At 42.6% G+C, this 18740-nt stretch overlaps 1 protein-coding gene across 1 annotated transcript in view; it reads left to right on the top strand.

Annotated features, from left to right (window-relative positions):
- The window catches only part of DSCAM (DS cell adhesion molecule), a 317397-nt gene that overhangs the window by 255069 nt on the left and 43588 nt on the right, over positions 1–18740 (top strand). The window contains exons 21-26 of the mRNA XM_083438762.1: positions 4418–4571; positions 10909–11026; positions 12127–12290; positions 12984–13082; positions 15085–15273; positions 17162–17452. Coding sequence (XP_083294888.1) covers positions 4418–4571; positions 10909–11026; positions 12127–12290; positions 12984–13082; positions 15085–15273; positions 17162–17452 — 1015 coding nt within the window. The remainder of the gene's footprint in view (positions 1–4417; positions 4572–10908; positions 11027–12126; positions 12291–12983; positions 13083–15084; positions 15274–17161; positions 17453–18740) is intronic.

Genomic DNA, 18740 nt, shown 5'->3' with positions numbered 1-18740 from the left:
TAGGGACCGCTGTGACACTTAATTCAATTTGTTTCTTGGCTCTTCCATTTTCTGCTGCTGCTGCTGCTGCTTGCGTTTCTGATGCTCTTCGGAACTTCGTAAGTGGGTCATCCAGCCTGATCCCCTTCATACAAGAAATGTATTTATTAACTCTGTTCTTTTCTACAGTTTATGGAGGGTTTGCAAAATGATGCTGAAGCAACAACTCTCATCATAGCTGCATCTCTACTGACAACAGACCATGATAAGACACATCTCATCACTGAAAACAGCATGTTAGCAACCAAAAGAGCCAGAAATTACAAATTATAGTCCAAGGAGCAATTAGATCAGAGGCTTGCGGGTTGGGAGGTCTTAAAACTGAGCTACCTAATCATTAATCTGATGCCAAAGGAACTTATTTGACAGAGTAGTTCATGCCTGCTTTGTGCTGGGCTGAATAGGGACGACTGGATTGGGCTGAGGGGTCTCAGCCCTGCCAGTTTCTTCCTGTGAGGTGATGCTAGGGTCACTCTGCTGCCATGGAGCTGCTTCTCCTGCCTGCCAAACTTGTGGGGCAAATGAAGCACCACCCACAAGATCTCCACCTGCAGAGGCCAGCAGACTGCGAAGGGCCTTGAGTCCTGAGCCTGCCTGGCTACCATTATGTGGCAGCATCAGCTACAGGCTGGGGGTAGCAGGGCTGCAGATGCTGTGGTGGCCCTGCTGTTCTGCATAGCCCCACCAGGCAGGAGAGGGGTAAGTTAGCGTCTGAATCAGCCCACATATCCACCATTGGAAAGAAATCTGGTTTAATCAAGTTGCATTCCCAAAGTAGGTCACTTAACTGCAATAAAACCACTGTTCCTCCTCTGTGTGTGGGTTAAAGTCTGGAAGGATGGAGCAATTTAAGTGGAACAGTGCAGTAAAAGGATAGTGTGTCTAGAGTTTGCTGTGGGTTAATTTATTCCGCTGGTTCTCATCTTCCATTCTGCATTAAGATGTGGCATAAGATGATCTCACATCAACATTATGTTTTCCTGATAAGAGAGGGGGGGAGGAAGGGGGGGAACTGAACTGGGTTTATATTGCTTCAGAAGAACTAAAATAGTGCATGTGCCACCTGTGCCAGCCATCTCAAAAGGCTGAAACGTTAAAGTTATGTCTTTCCCCCCTTGCTAAATAAGAAATTGCCTTTGCTGCTTCAGTTCTGTTTTCCTATGCCTTACTTTACACATCCACTTTAAAATATTTTACATTAAAGACATAAAGTACAAAAGTGTTATCAAGAGTTGATGAAAGAACCTATGCTAATTGGGGGCCATATCAGTAGCAGAGGGCAGAGGTGGTTACTTGAACTCCCAGCAAGTGAGTTGCTGCTGTTTACTGGCAGGGAGCAGGGATGGAAAGAGCTCTCTCTCTTGCTCCAATGTTAAATTTTAGTTTTCCACATTTTGCAGCAGTAATAATAATAATAATATCAAAAATCCTCTTGAAAATTCATCAGCATTTTAGCAGAAATTTATCCCAACAAACACATTTTTATATCGTTTTGACTAATTATGCATTTTTGCAAGTATTTCCCTCTAATAAAATGCTTTTTTGTATGTTATTGTCAATAACACCCCCATTTTTATGCACACTTTGCACTAACATATGCATATTTGTAAACATTGTTTGGACGAAGGAATGCACCACAAAATTAATAAAAGTCCTGATTTTGAAAGCTAACTATGTTTCAGTTCATGCACCTTTTTGGAGAATGAGGATTTTGAAGATGCTTTCAATGCATGCTGAATTCAATTACTCTTCCATCCCTTGCAGGAGGAAGGGCAAGGTGGTGTTCTGGTCGGTGCAGTGGCAACAGACCGCTCAGCCAATTTGGTGTTCCTGCTGCTGCGTTTGCACCATGCTGACCTCCCTCCCCACTACCCCCACCCCCCACTAAACAGCAATGACTCACTCTCAGAAAGGTCTGGTGATTACCTCCACCCTACTACTTTGTCCATTGCTATACAATATGTAGAGTAGTCTTTTGTCAGCTGAGTTTATATTTAGCATTCATCGAGGCTATTTTATTTTTATGTTTTTGTCTGGTTGAAAAGGATACTTTATTAAAATAGACAGATCCTTTATTCCTTTTGTAAGCCATTCAGAGGTCTTTTGTTCAAGTAAGCAGTACACCAATTTTGTAAAATGGAAGGAGCTCATTTTGCAACCATAATTAATACAATTTGAAATTATGGAAGTATTAGCAATAATTCTTTGCACAAAGCAGCCTAGGAACCTGAGGACACGGCTAATGCTTCTCTTCCTAGAACTCTTAACAGGTCCTTGGGGACTTCAAACACCAGCTGCCCCTGGAACAACTCAAATGCCGGCAGAGAGCGCCCCACAGAGGTAAGCAAGGGAAGGGGGAATGCAGACTGCACCCTTTTTCCTACTCTGAGTCTTGTCTGAACTGCATTGTTCTAACACATTGTTCCTTCCCAACAGTGGGGAGCAGTGTGTTCCATGCCCAGGGAAGACACACATCCTTGCATACAGGTAAGCTGTCTGTTGGCAAATGCCAGATCATTGCTACTTCTGGCCAAAGATTCATGAGCACTCCTGCATTACAGGATCACAGCCCGGGTGCATGGAGCAGAACAGCATGGTTCCATGCAGTTGGACACATGGTTTCTCTGCAATCCTCGAAGAGTAATGGGTATGTATAATCACTGTCTCTGGAGCCTCCGGGGTGGGGCATCGGCACTGGCTGACACCGGTGGCTCCACGCACCCTCCTCTCTCATTTCTTCACAAACACCTACGTGGTGGTTTGGGGACTTTGTGCCTCAAATGCTGACTGTTGCTCTGCCTATCTCCCCTTGCTCTTCACAGACCAGGATATACCCCGTTCCACGCAGACCACAAGGGAGACCTGCCCTGCAACTTGCAGCAGCAACCAGGATGCTTCTATCCATTCTATCGCAAGATTAACGTTGCTCAGGCAAGCTCCTGCATCCTTGCAAGCTCCTCGGCAGATCGTTGTACAACAGGCGAAGGGGGGGCTGATGCCGTAAAGAACACTCTCAAACCAATGCCCATCGCACAGAAGTCCTGCTGGGTCATCCGTTTAGCAAACTGACCTATGTTTGTCTTTCCTTTCCAGGACCTCTTCCAAGCCACATGCTCATCAATAAAGATCATAGTTTTGTCGCCTGTGTTGTGTCTTTGTTGCTAGGGATAGATAGGGATCCCGTTTTTCCCCACCACAGTATGATCTGGTCTCAGGATGGGACTGTGAGAGGGTGGGTGGGGAGCTATATGGGCCAAGAAGCAGTAACCCCTCCAGAATCTGCTCACTCAGGTTCCCCGAACTGAGTGTCTAGACTGTTAGGGTGCACAACAGGATGGGCATTGGTGCTGACGCCGGGATGTGTCCTGGTTCTCTAATTCTGAGGGACGTTAGTGCCTTTGGTGAGCTGCTAGTATTTGTGCTTTTCTGTCTATCTGTTGCCTCTGATTTATCAAGATAACTAGAAGTGATATAAAACAGGCAAAAACTGTGACCCCCCAAAATGGTGGCGTAAAACAAAGTGAAGATACGAAGTTTAGGGGATGCTGGATTTGAAGTGCACAAATTTAAAAAGTAGCATGCCACCAAAAAATCATAACAAAAAGCCAGTCACAACAGCTCAAGCAACCTATCACAAGAGCAAACCCTGGCATGTAGCTGCCCTCAATCACCTGCCACACTAATCCATGCTCTGATACCCTCCCATGCATATGGATGCTCATGAAGATAACTTGAAAGCCACAGCCAGTGCAAAATGCAGAAACCAGGTTGTTAAGCCGATCAGCCAGACTGAACCCTATCACACTGGTTCTGAAAGAATGGCCCTGACTGTCGATACACTTCTGGTCTGAATTCAAAGTGTTGGCGATGATGATATATATAAAGCCCTGAATGACTGAGGACCTTGCTTGGAGGTTACGATCTGTCAGAGCGACCCTTCTCAGTATGCTGCTTCCAGGAGTTATATACAATGTGGGGTTGCAAGAGAGGGTGCTCTCTGGGGTGGACACCCTGGTTTTGGAATGGCTTTGTCTCTGAGCTACAGCTGCTGCAAACTACTTTTTTTGTTTCTATGCCTGCTTGAGACACGGTTATTTGCGCAAGCATTCTCTGGAAATGCTTCAACTTCAGTTTTTTCTTAAATAGTTGCTGCTCTATAGTTTTATGGCTGATGTTAAATTGTAATTTTTACTGTTTAATGGATCTTTGGTTTTCAAATTAGTTTTATTGCCTCCCACCCTGAGCTCTTCTTCTGAAGAAGGACCAAGTTTAAATATTATAAATACGTTACTTTTCCCAATCTGTAGTGGTTAAGAGGTAAAGACTCTTGTGTACATCATTTACCTTAGTTTGGGAATGTTTGTCTCTCCTGTCACAGGTAATCAGCGAATTCGAAGCTACTCCTGACTCGTTTTCCTACAGAATCCCAAATCTGAGTCGGAATCGGCAATACAGTGTCTGGGTGGTGGCTGTGACAGCTGCAGGGCGAGGCAACAGCAGTGAAATTATCACCGTGGAACCATTTGCTAAAGGTGAGGAGTCTGCTTGACATAAATGGATAGCGTACAAACATAGCAGATTTGGGGCACTGGAAGAGATGAAAAGGCCATTTGGGCTGTAGTCCTAACCAAATCAGGGGCAAGCCCTGTTGAACTGAATGGGACTTACTCCCAGGTAAGTGAGATTCAAACTGTAGCCTAAATTACTTGTTGCAGGGCGGAACTGCTTATTTGTAGATCACAATGGGTTGCAGTCCAAAGGTCTGGACTTAAAATGCAGTATTAACAATGCAATGGGAAACGGTGAGGTGGCCATGCCTCCTGTTCAGATCTTGCCTCCCGCCCCACCACCTCACACCAAACAGGACTTTTAATCTTGTCTCAAAGGATCGGGTGGGTGGAAAAGTCTGGAGAGCAGGGGGCAGGCACAGTATCTGCACAATCTCCCACTGAAACATTACAGTGTTAAAGGTGAAAGTGGATTATGGCCTTGTCTGGCAAGCAGACCTGTCGGGTGTGGAGGAACTTTTTGTTTGCATTTTAAAGCAAACCAGCTTCATTCACATTTCCTAGGCTAGTTACACAGATGTATAATATAATTATGTTGTTGTTGTTTAGTTGTGTCCGACTCTTCATGACCCCATGGACCAAAGCACGCCAGGCACTCCTGTCTTCCACTGCCTCCCGCAGTTTGGTCAAACTCATGCTGGTAGCTTCGAGAACACTGTCCAACCTTCTCGTCCTCTGTCGTCCCCTTCTCCTTGTGCCCTCCATCTTTCCCAACATCAGGGTCTTTTCCAGGGAGTCTTCTCTTCTCATGAGGTGGCCAAAGTATTGGAGCCTCAGCTCCAGGATCTGTCCTTCCAGTGAGCACTCAGGGCTGATTTCCTTCAGAATGGATAGGTTTGATCTTCTTGCAGTCCATGAGACTCTCAAGAGTCTCCTCCAGCACCATAATTCAAAAGCACCCATTCTTCGACTATCAGCCTTCTTTATGGTCCAGCTCTCACTTCCATACATCACTACTGGGAAAACCATAGCTTTAACAATATAATTATACTTTTCCAAATTTTGTGATACATTCCTTAGCTCAAAAATGTACCATGGTGCCTTGAAAATTATTATCTTACAAGAAAAGCCATTTAGAAGTGAGTGCAATGAGATATATATTTAATCAGAAAATGTGTACTTAAATGTGTATCTAAATATGGATTTATTCATTTTTTAAATCAATTCAAAACCAGGATGGAATGAAATCATCAATGAGCCCACATGAAATGGGCATGGGCCAGAAAGAGACTGATCAGCCCATCTCTCTGCACAGCTAAAAGACGCTTACAGAGCAAAGAACTCAGATTGACACATACCATAGAGAATGGCTACTATTATAAATACCAGGGTTCTGGGTCCTGAGAACCACCGTTTTAAGGGGAAATGAAGCCTCTAGCCTTCATGGTTGCTGAGATACATCTGGATATACGTTGACAATGTTTGCTAGTGCAGAGTGATGCAAAACTGAGCAGGCCATTTTGCCCTTGAGACAGAAACAAGCAGGTTTCTTTTGATGGCACTTAAGAACTATCAGGAGCCTTGTGCTCCTGGAGCCTCACTAGTATCTGCTAGCAATATAATGTAATTTCATTAGCTAGGCTTCATTTACTTCTCTTCCTTTTGATCAACAGAACTCATTTTTTGTGTGTGACTTTAATTAAATTTTTTACTAGAACAATCCTCTTGAGAATCCGAGGCTTCTCTTGAAGATACCATGAGCACCACGACGTCAGGATGATCATATAGCTCATAGAATAATGTTCTTCCTTTCCTCCCCTTTATGGATCCCAGAGGTCCACTAAGAGCTTCCTGAAGCCATTTTCTTTTCCTCTCTCCAAGGATTGCTATGTAAGATTTTCCTTTTAAATATTATTTGGACAGGATAAAAACCCACCGAGATTAAGCATTCCAGTTACATTTGATGATAACGCCTGTTCTCACATTTGCTTAATTGGTGTAAAATGGATTCCTGGCCTGTAGTCTCTCCTTCCATATTAACTGCTATTTCTAATCAGAATCTTAATTTTGCACATTGCTTGTTAATGCATTGTGGTTCTTAATATTGTGCTTTAGGAAGAAATAGGAAGGATAAAAATGGGTTCTTCTTGAAATAAGAATTGTCCAGACCAAAAATATGGTTCCAAAGCTTTACTAACAGAAAACAGACACTCAGAACAATGATGTTACATTCAAATAGTTGCATAACATCATATGCTTGTCCAGGCATAGGTACAGCATCTTAGGAATATTAAATTACTCAAAACAAAACTGAAACATAGCTCTGTCTCTACCACAGCCTGCATTCCATCCTTTCTTCTAGGGTGCTTGAGAACAAAAACTGAAGTCCAACTCATACAAAATGGAGATTTGCAATTGAATCTTCCCCATGTGATCTAAAGTTAAACACCTCATGGCAGAGTAGCAGAGATACATTCTAAGTTAATTTCCTTTTTTTCTTTTTATATGCTTTTTATTAGTTTTCTTACTTCACACACACACACAAAATTAACAAAAATAATAAAATAAAAACAAAAGGAAAAACATACATACTTCCATAAATCCATAAGTTCTTAAAAGAAAAGTTCTTAATTCCCAATTACTGATCTTTCCCAACAGAGTTCTGTCCTCCTCAAAGCGGGTCTGTTACGTTCCATTTCAGTGTACAATTAAACAGTTATACCTAATGTATATAAAGCATCATAATTACATTAATGGATGGAATAAAGGAAGGTTTTTTAAAGGACGGCCCATCCTCTCCTATGCACACAGAGCTGCATGTGAACAGATGTGTAGATATTTGGGCGTTCTTCCTTCACCCTGGCACTTGATCAATGTGCTGGATTCACTGCAGCACACCTTGGCAATGCCAATAGCAAGAGGCCCTTCTGCACCTCGTGGGTTTCCAGGTGTAGGTTCCACCCAGGAGGCATTGACAGTGGCAGACTATCAAATGCCCATATGTGAGCCCCAGATGGCACTTTATGTTGGGTCTAGCAGAGTGCCAGCAGGCTCAGCTCAGGGCTGGTTGGGGGAAAGGAGGACAGGCTTCCATAGAATTCCTATGGGACATCCCCTCCAATGCACATTAAACAGCTTGTGTTGCTCAACAGACACAAGAGGGAGTGCAAACATGCCTTGAGTGTAGTAACACTGAAATCTGAATACAACAGGTCCAGGCTATTCAAATATTCACATGATCTATAGGAAAAGTTGCAGATGTTCACCAAGCATCTGAAGACTTAGCTTTGAATTTAGATCTTTTGTTGCTGCTGCTGCTGCTGCTGCGGTTCAGGTGGATTCTTTCTTCAGTTACGGACAGTGTTTGGATAAAGAAAGGAAGGAGGCATTCAGATGTCCAAGGCAGGGAGAAATGGTTGGAACAGAGCCTTCCTTAGGGTACTTCCTGTTGAATAATTGAATAAGCAACTCCAGCTGTTGCCTGCACACTAGTGAGCTCAGTTTTTGTTTTAAACAAGTCTTAGACACCTGGGAAGCTGCTTTGCTCCTTCTGGGTCTTTTTTGCTGCTGCACCAAGCTAAGCAAAGGTCTGGCTTAGCCTATGCATGGGGAACCTCTGGCTCTTCAGAAGTTGCTGAACTACAACTCCCACCAGCCCCCAACAAGCATGGCCAATGGCCAGGGATGATGGGAATTGCAATTCAGCAACATCTGGAGGTCTTGGCTTTGTGTCTCACTTGAACTGAGGCTCATTATTAAGCTCTGTCCTGCCTAACCCACATGTGCTAATCACTAGAATCAGAAGCAACTTGGCGTAATGCTTGGCAACTTGTGAGTTATGTATGGTGGCAGTACTAGTTTTCACCCTCAGCTAAGATTTTAATTCCCCAAGAGCTTACGTAGGGATGTACTAATATGTCCTTGTTTGTGAGAAACTCAAGTTTCCTGATTTAGGCATTGCTTTTGCTAAGCCCCTTGGGAGCGGCTGTATCAAATGTCCATTGTCAGCTGCTTAATGAGCTGTGGATTGGTCCCTTCCAGTCAACTAGCAGAAATTCTCTCTCACATGCTTTAATACTTGTTGTGCCTTCAGGTCGGAAGAGAAATGTAAAGTGTCCTGGCTTTTCTCACAGCTGCCTCAGTTTCACTACAGGTGTGCCACAACATCACTGCTTCTTTTGTCAGATGTCATTCTCACATGTAAATTTCTTGGCAGTTCACAATTCATTTATTTTCATTTAGTGCTCATGTATTATTACAGGAGCTTAAATGCAGGCTGAGTGAACTGTCAAAATCTGCCTTGTCTTAGCAACATTTCCCGTCACTGCAGAAAAGGAAATACTGACATTTTTCTGTAGCTACCCATCCTCTGTCAGAGTATCAAAAATACAGATCTAAAAACCAAAACATGTTGCAAGGGATGAACTTAGTTGGTATTGCCACCTGTTAGAAGTTAACTAAAAATGTGTTGTTTGTACTGATTTGTTACAGAGCAAAGAAGGGAAAACTTCAGAAGTGGAGCAGATATCCCAAACAGGAAATGTTGTTGGGGCCATTAGTTTTACACAGTTTTGCACAGATGTGCATACTTCATGAACAAAAATCTGTTTATTTTGGGGGAAATATGCCACTTTTCAGCCAAGAAGACTCCCCAAACAACATATATAATAATAAAACCAATAACATGACAATCTCTGCTCCAAAACACTGCAAATATTTGCAAATGGCTAGCAAAATAGTATCACAAGACTGGAAATCCTGAGCCGGTCTCAGTAGAATAAATATATATGCTAGAACTGAGAATTAAAGAGAAGTTTTTATTTGGCAGGCACAAAGCCTTGGACAAAGGTGATCTAATCTGGAAGAAATTCCTGGAACTCTTTGTATAAACTGTAGATGTGATTATGACCTGCACATGGGGCTGTGGTTGTGATGCTGCCAACTGCTCCCTCCCCCCATCCCTCTGAGCTTTCTAAGAACATAAGATGAGAGTGCTGGATCAGGCCAATGGCCCATCTAGTCCAGCATCCTGTTCTCCCAATGGCCCAGATGCCTGTGGGAAGCCTGCAAGCTGGGCATGAGCACAACAGCACTCTGCCCACTTGCGACTCACTTTTTCAGTTATGCCTCTGGAGAGGGAACATAGGAATTATGGCTGCTATCCCTTCCTTCTCCACCCTTTCCTTCCTTCCTATTTATCATAGCTGTCAACTTTCCTCCCCTTTTTAAGAGAAATTCTCTTATTCCGAATAGGATTCCTCGCAAGAAAAGGGAAAAGTTGACAGCTATGCTATTTATGGATTTGGTAAGGACAGTGGATAGGGTGGTCTGGAATGCAAAGTCAATGCTGTATTATTGTGCTATAAGGGACAACAAAAACCCCCAGTAGATTCGGAAACAGGAAAAATGAGGAGGAAGGGAGCAGGGATACATGACATGGGGTGGTATTCGACTGAGTTTTACTCAGAGTAAACCTATTGCAATTGATGGACCTAACTTAGGGCTTATCCAGCACTTCCTCTTGTCCCTCTTCTTTCGCCCAGGGAAAACTGCTCGTTTGTGCTCAATTGGGGCAAACAGCAGTCAGGATTTCTGCAGATTGCCATTCATTCTGATTTAAAGCTAAAGTGTGTGTTTTCCCTGGGAAAGGAGCAGGGCAAGCAGAAAACCCATGAGAGCCATGCTTTCTAGGCACGGGACAAGAGAAAGTGTGGGCGAGACATTAGTCACTTCCATCGATTTCAGTGGGCTTGCTCTGACTAAAACTAAGTTCAGTGCCACCCATGTGTTACTTTTCATCTCTGTTCATCCTTCTTGCTATGCTGTTTCAAAGCACATGGAAGGACAGAGAGATAAATGCATTGCAAGGGGCTGGACTAGATGGTCATTGGGGGTCCTAGAATTCTATGATTCTATGAAATGTTGGCAAATGGGGGCAGTGAATGGACAAGGATGCTGCTAGTTGAGGACTTTTGATGTCAACTGAAATGCACCATACTTGAAGGCCATTTACCATAAGCACATGCGCAATCTTCACAGATTCCTTCCAGTACAGAACAAGGGGATCAGGAATTAAATAGGATTTTTATTCCCAGCTACCTTCAGGGTCCCTTCCCTCCCCTGCCATCTCAACATTGATCGTATTTTCTGTGTGTTCCTTTAAGCCGCGTGATAATGTTGGTTGAAGTTAATTTGCCTCATATAATTGTAGCCAGAAGCATTTTAACTTTTGCTTTAAATATTAAATTTCTCCTGGTGTGTACACACACACACACACACACACACACACCTGGCCACACCTCTGAAGAATATAGTGCCACACAACTGCATTTTAATCCTTTTTTTCTGATTCACTCCTCAGCTCCAGCCAGAATTCTAACCTTCAGTGGCACAGTAACAACCCCGTGGATGAAAGACATCATCCTGCCTTGTAAGGCTGTTGGAGACCCTGCTCCTACAGTCAAATGGATGAAAGAAAGGTAACCAGCAACTTTGTGTGAGGAGGGTGGTGGTGGAAGGGGGAGAGGGATTACAAATGGGACCTGCAACAGAAGGTTGCAGTATGCAGTGAGTTCCTCCTCTGTAAAAGAACAGGCTTCTCGGGGGGGGGGGATTTCAGCAACAGGAAAGGGATAAAGGATACCTCTTCCCCACCCTGTTCCTTTACTTTGCTAGCAATAGAGAGCTGTTAGCATGAAACCTGAGCATTTTATCTGTATAGGGGGGGTTTTTAGTGGGGGGTAGGTTAGCAGTTTGCGTGCAGTTCTGGGAATTGTAAAATGAAAAGAGTGTCATTTTTTCTTTCCTTGCTCCTGAAACTATGGTGTGTGGAGTTGCTAACCTCACAACATGCAGCCCCTAGCCCTAACTCCCACTCTTCCCCTCTATAAACCGTTAAGTGGTTTGAGAAGGTCAGAACTTTCTCTCCCCTGACTCATTTCCCCAAAGAGGTGGGTGGGAAGAAGTTAGAACATAAGAGCAGCCCACCAGATCAGGCCAATCTAGTCCAGCATCCTCTATTCACAGTGGCCAACTAGAGGCCTGTGGGAAACCAGGGAGCAGAACAAGAGCACTCTCCCCTCCCATGGTTTCCAGCAACTGGTATTGAGAAGCATGGCTGCCTCTAGATGGAGAAACAGAGCACAGCTGTCATAGCTAGTAGCCATTGATATCCCTCTCATCCAATCCTCTTTCAAAGCCATCCAAGTTGGTTGCCATCACTGCCTCCTGTAGGAACAAGCTATTGTTTGTTACTAGCTTATTTTGCAAAATATTCTTCATTATAGATGTCCTGCCGTGGAAAACACTCAAATGCCCTTTATGAATTTTATCAGTCTCTAAAACAAGTAGACAATGAGATGCTCCCCAGTTGTTTGGGGGCTACAGCTTCTGTCATCCTTGACCTTTGGCGCACAGGCTGGAGCTGATGGGAGTGGCACCCTATTGGCTAACCCTGTTATAGAACTAGGAGACATTCTTGCTTGGCAATTGCTTTTTCCTGCGCTTTTATAAATTGCCACTCCTGAGTAATGTTGGTTGTAACCTCTTTAATGTATGAATTTTGTTTCCTGTGAGGTAGTAACGGGACACCCAGTCTAGTGATGATTGATGGGCGAAGAAGCATCTTTAGTAATGGCAGCTTTGTCATCCGTACTGTGAAAGCAGAAGATTCGGGATATTACAGCTGTGTAGCCACTAACAACTGGGGATCAGATGAAATCATTTTGAATTTGCAGGTGCAAGGTAAGAAAACTGTTTGTTTCAATTGTGACTATTTGTGAGATTACAGCACTTTGATTATTGTTCCAGTAATTCCTCTTACATCACTGAGGATACTCCAGAGAATGAAATTTAGCACCCTGACTAATCTTAGGTTATGAATTTGGTGCTTATTACATGTGGAACCTGCAACAAAAGGTAGCAATGTGACATGGTTTCTTACTCTGCAAGAGAACAGGCCTCTCAGGGGGTAGGGGGACAAAGTTCCAGTGATTTTTTTTTAGCTGCTACTTGACATTAGCATCGATGGTCAGTTTTCTGGTGATTTCACTGACATCACCAGAAACGTTGCTGCGTTGCTGTGCTCCATTAGTGATTTGTGACCGTGGTGTACAGTGTTTCCTCAAGTAATAAATGTGGGGTGGGGGGGTGGAAATATGTTTCCCCTGCTTCTTGGAAGGAGATTGTTCAGGAATTGTAGTGATAGGAAAGTCAAAGGCAAAGTTAAGGTTAAGAAATGACAGATAAAATTATATAGTATTTACATATCTAAGAAAAAGAGAACTTGTCTTTTAGTCTTAGCTGGAGATGTCAAACTAACAGACACGCTGACAGATATGATTTGCTTTTTTTATCCCCAGCCCCAAACAATTCTTCAATAGATGTCTTTATGAATAGTTTGAAGTCATGCACTAATTGTTAACTGCTTCTGTCTAGTTCCACCAGACCAGCCGAGACTTACTGTGTCCAAAACCACATCTTCCTCAATCACTCTTTCCTGGATCCCTGGAGATAATGGTGGCAGCTCTATTCGAGGTAACAGTGTCCAGGTTCATTTTTCAGTGCTAATTTTTATTGCAAAGAAGTGATTCACACATTCTAGCTTGATACCTAGTAGTGGGTCACCATGGTAGATTTGTGTAGGAGAAAACAGTGGTAGGTTATCCAGGCCTCCTGCCTAGCAGTGACTATTGGAGATGAGGCTGTTCTGTACAAGTGATCTTCGTTAAATTTATTGCACTAGACGTTGACCTCAACAACTTTAAAATATACTCCAAAAATATCCGATATATTAACAGTCAAATACAAATAGACAACACAATAATGAAAAATGAAATAGGATTATTTAAAACTTATGGCACAATCGAGTAAAGCCCAGTTTAAACTAAAATTGAACTGAACACATGCTTACAATTCTCAGACAAAACCTGCCATTCTGCACTAATTCTTGTGGTGTTATATATGGGTAAGCATCTTCTAAGAGAAAACGGATAATGTCTTGGTCAGAGTAGGTTGTTAAATGAGACAGAATTTTTCTCAGCAGTCCTTTGGGAAATTTCATCACATAGTGAATTACATTCTCCACCTGTTTTAAATTACAGGTGCAAATCTGTTGGGAAGTTATGTTATCTGTCTCTACCTGCCTTCCAACATGGCAGAGGACAGAATCTGTAGGCATAGATCCAGCGCTGAGGGCCTTCTGGTGGTTCCCTCATTGCAAGAAGCGAAGTTACAGGGAACCAGGCAGAGGGCCTTCTCAGTAGTGGCGCCCGCCCTGTGGAACGCCCTACCATCAGATGTCATAGAAATAAACAACTATTGGACTTTTAGAAGACATCTGAAGGCAGCCCTGTTTTAATATTTGATGAATCATTGTATTTTAATATTCTGCTTGAAGCTGCCCAGTGCAGCTGGGGAAACCCAGCCAGATGGGTGGGGTATAAATAATAAATTATTATTATTATATAGTTCTTTAAAAATGTCCTCCATAGAGGAAATACTGTTAGTTCCTTTAGATAGATATTTGATGGTAGTTTGGGGGGAAGGAAATGCTACCATTGGGAAATTTTTTATTGTTGTAACAACTTCAAGTCTCTTCCAGCTCAGTGTTCATATAACCTGCACATTAGTTCTTTTTTTTATCTAAGTGGGCCTAAAATGATTCTAGCATACTATATCTCTGTAATGGACTTTGTATGTCAGTATGACTTCCCCTTTTGCTTAAAATTATATACTTAATTTAGCAGCTGTTCTTCTGATAAGAGGTGCATACATTTATGAAATTGCAATAGCATTACCTGTATCCTTACTTCAGCGGAGAGCAACCTGCTTTTGCCCAAAGGACAGAAACAGGGGTACCTGGGGGCAACCTAGTAGTCTCTGTAAAAATGTACTCTGTTCTATTCCCAGTAGTTTAATATAGAGTTAATTCATCCGCCCCTGCAATGTCTCTGAGCAATACAATCACTTGGAAAATCCGTGATGCAGTTATTTTGGATGTGTGGCACCCTGTACATTGAGTTATGTGCAGTAGGCCACATGCCCAAATTACTGGCATGCCTGCTTCCTATGGGGACACCCCTGTCACAATGCTCACCACGTGGGCCCCTGTGTACCTTCAGCCTGGGGAATCAGGCTGTTTGTCCCATTGAAGCACACAATACCAGTTAGTAATGACTAACCTCAGTCCCATTTATTTCAGTGGGACTGAAGTATGACTAGCATAGTCTGGATCTGATTCATTAAAGACAAGACAAGCATCAATCTATCCAACCTAGAATAAAATTATCATCTTGGCCTCACTGTACCTTTCCTGGTCTTCAGAAAGATAACCATCCTTTGCTCCAGAGTTCAGGAGCATTCTTGGTCTCTGGCTGCAAAGGAGATTGTCTCAGTCCAGAAACATTACCATGTGGGCAAGTCAAGAATAGATTTGGAGACCCCTAATACTCTAATGTAGAAACTTCCTGTGATTCATTTATTTCCTCACACCTTTTGACCATCTACTCTAATCCTGATATCTTTGCATCTTTGGCAGGATATATACTGCAGTACTCGGAGGATAACAGCGAGCAGTGGGGCAGTTTCCCTATTAGCCCCAGTGAACGTTCCTACCGCTTGGAGACGTTGAAGTGTGGAACGTGGTACAAGTTCACACTGACTGCTCAGAATGGAGTGGGACCAGGACGCATCAGTGAAATCATAGAAGCCAAAACACTTGGGAAAGGTACTTGAAATCGTAGCGTGTCTTTATTCTAAAACAAGTGATAGTTGCATGATTTAGATTCTAAAATAGGTCAATAGCCACTTATCTGTGTCATACATTATGTAGTACTGCAAGGGAATTGGTTTTGGAGTGTCTTACGGTCTGACACTTTCAGTTTGCTTGTTCAGTCTTGACATCCTTTTAACGGTTGGATATTTTGCCACGTTGGGGGTCCCACTCCCAAAGTTCATATTAGAAAAAAAATGAAAACAGTTTCCAGGTCTCTCAAATTTACCAAGCATTTTTGAATCAGTGCTCTTTATGCAACTTCTTCACTTTTGTATAATAGTCTAAATGCTTTCTTAATTCTGCTTGTGAATATGAAAAGAATGCTGAGTATGGAAGAAGTGGAGAAAGAAGCTAAGTTTTGGAAACAAAACCAACAACCCTAATATCAGCAGTCCTACAGTGGCCCCTAGGTTCTGTTTAAAACTTTTGATTTTTTGTTGTTGCTGGCCAAAACTAAAATGTTAAGGTCAAATCATATAGATAGAAATTCAGGAAGAATGCTGAAGATCCTAACTGGAATCCTTGCTTAACTGCATCCTCCTGGTTCCCTTTCAAAAGCAGCACTCTTGGATATATGGAGCCATCAGAGATGTAAACCCTGAAACTGATTGCTTCATCCTGGAGAAACCACGGTGCATGCTAGATTTAGAGTAAATGGCTGAGCCAGCATGTCACCTGTAGCTCAACAAGTGATTGGTAGAAGCTTTCAGACAGCAGAGGGTTTGCGTGAGCAGCAGTTGAATTGGGGCCAATTCTGAGCTTCCACCTCAGCCCTCTTTTCATGCATAAATCCAGTGACAAGATGACTTCATTGTGTGTGGGGGGGGGGAATCAAGAGTGCAGGTATCAGTCATTGGCTTGAACAACTTGCTATAGTCTGCTGCAAACTTGATGTATGTGTGCCACATAAACTATGCCTTGTCCATACACCTCAGCTACTCCTGCTTAGAAATGGCAGCACATACCTCTGTGTGGCCTCTTTCTGCTGACTTTGGCAAACCTGGATGTCCTAGTACATTCATGATTAGAGTCACTATAAGGTCAATCTTTAAGAAACAGAAACAGAATAAGCAAAAGCTCTTGGCTACAGATAACTGTAGTTATCTCCTCTGGTCTAAGAGGATTCCCTTGTTTACCTAAGCAAGGCACACCAAACACTTCCGTGTTTTCAAAGACACAGATCAACCACATGAGCAACTTTGTAGCTTCTGATGCAAGAATCAGAATGGTCCTGTTAGACCAGAATATATAGCCTTGCTAAAAGCCCACATACAGATTGAAACGAATATACAACAGCCATTATTTATTATCATAGACCCAATTATCACTTACATTATTATTCAAGTGTTGGATTACAACCCACAGTGGATTAGCATTGCAGCCAAAGAACCATTGCGTAAGCAGAGACGTTACCATTTTCTTAATTTTTTAAGTGAAGCATTTGCATTCAGTGAACAGTTGTAGAATTTTGCACTCCGGCAACTTCTGCAATATTTCAAGGGATTCTGAGGCACATCTCTGGGGTTGCACACTGAAGCCAATGCTGGAAGACACAAGGCAAACAGTGCCTCTTGGATGTTATCAACAACCCCATCATTCCCATCCCAGCACATCTCTGCACCATAAAATCTGTGGTGTCCTGTAAAAGGAGAAATATTGACAGAAAAGGAAGAAGTACAGATAGCTGAGTTTTTAATTGCTATATAAGGATAAAAAAAGAAATTAATGTTTGCATCTTGCAAGTTAAATGTGCGTCTCCCATCTGAAAAATGTGAAAATCTCTCTGTTTTGCTATCCATTTATTATAACCCTTTCTATTTGCATGTGCATTTTCTTGCAGAGCCACAGTTTTCAAAGGAGCAAGAACTCTTTGCCAGTATTAACACCACTCGAGTAAGGTTGAACCTTATTGGCTGGAATGATGGTGGTTGCCCAATCACTTCCTTTACTCTGGAATACAGGCCCTTTGGCACCACAGTGTGGACCACAGCCCAGAGAACCTCTCTTACCAAATCATACATCGTGTACGATCTTCAGGAGGCAACCTGGTATGAGCTACAGATGAGGGTCTGTAACAGTGCCGGCTGTGCAGAGAAGCAGGCCAAATTTGCAACACTCAACTATGATGGGAGTAAGTGCATTCATTTAATTGCTGCCTAATGAAGAATGATCATAAATAATTTAATTTCACATAATCTAAGAGCCATTTAATTTTGTGTGCTGCAATATGGCATCTGTAGCAGCTAGAGGATAAAACAGTAAAGGTGTTTACAGTCTGAAATTCCATCTGCCTCTTGTCATGTGGAGGGGAGGGGGGATCACAAGGAGCTGTACAAATTTATGGCAGGCTTCTCTGATAGCCGCGCTTTCCAGTGAAATTACAGCTTGATTTGGCGCAATGTAGAAGGAGAAGGCTTCCCATTCAATCCATGTCTCCCACTGTGCCAGCAAAACAAATCTGAGCAATTCACATTAATGCCATGACTGGGGTTCCTCCTCACCCTTAAACCGCCATAAATATTCATTCTGGCACCAAGGATTGTCAGTCTTAGGAACTGGATCCAGCGCTTCTTTTGATACCCCCAAATCCAAATCAAAGTGCTTTCCTCTAGATCCCCTAAGATGTAAGAGAAATTATTTGTATTGTACTAGAATGTTTTATTTTTAATACACCCTTCATCTGAGGATCACAGTCATTTACTATATAAACACAAAAATACATATTATAGTAACTAATGAAAACAATAACACACACACACCCCAGTTTAAAATTCCATTGATTATTTAATTAGCCAAAGGCCTGAGAGGGGAGGAATGTATTTGCCTGTTGCCTAAAGATATGTAACAAAGGCACCAAGGAAGCCTCCTTGGGGAATTTAAACTCAAGGCAGGGCTCGGAGAAGCTGGTACTAACTTTGGTCCCCAAAGCAATGCTATGTGGCCCCTGTCAACTTTATCACAATTTATTCCACAATATAGTGAAATGTTTGCCCGTAATTACACTCATAAGGAAAAGGAAGGTGTGTTGAGTTGTATGAGAGAGTGAACACTTTAATGTTACATCTCTTCTTGCAAACAGTTCAGGGGGAGCTGCCCCTCCCCCATGAAAATTATTAGGTGTCTAATTTTTTGTTTATTGTGTGTGAGTGAGTGGGAGAGAGAGAAATATCATCCCAGATCTAGGGAAACAGGTTGTGTATGTTATATGCCCAGCAAATAACAGAGATCTCTTAGTATGATATTCAGTTCTTAGTCACCAGAGTTTTAGGGCTGACGTTCTTTTTTAAAGAGCAGTTTTCAAACTATGTACTCTGGAATTGTGTCGCTGATATCATTAGCCATTTTGTAGGAGTGGGGATGTGCTTGTGGACCCTGAAATGATCCAGTTCCTGCTAGGAACCCAGGAGCAGGAATAACCT

This window comes from Podarcis tiliguerta, assembly GCF_965153285.1.
Source record: "Podarcis tiliguerta genome assembly, chromosome: 4".
NCBI classification, from domain to species: Eukaryota; Metazoa; Chordata; class Lepidosauria; order Squamata; family Lacertidae; genus Podarcis; species Podarcis tiliguerta.
Note: the sequence above shows the minus strand (reverse complement) of the source record. Positions and strands in the feature narration are given on the sequence as shown.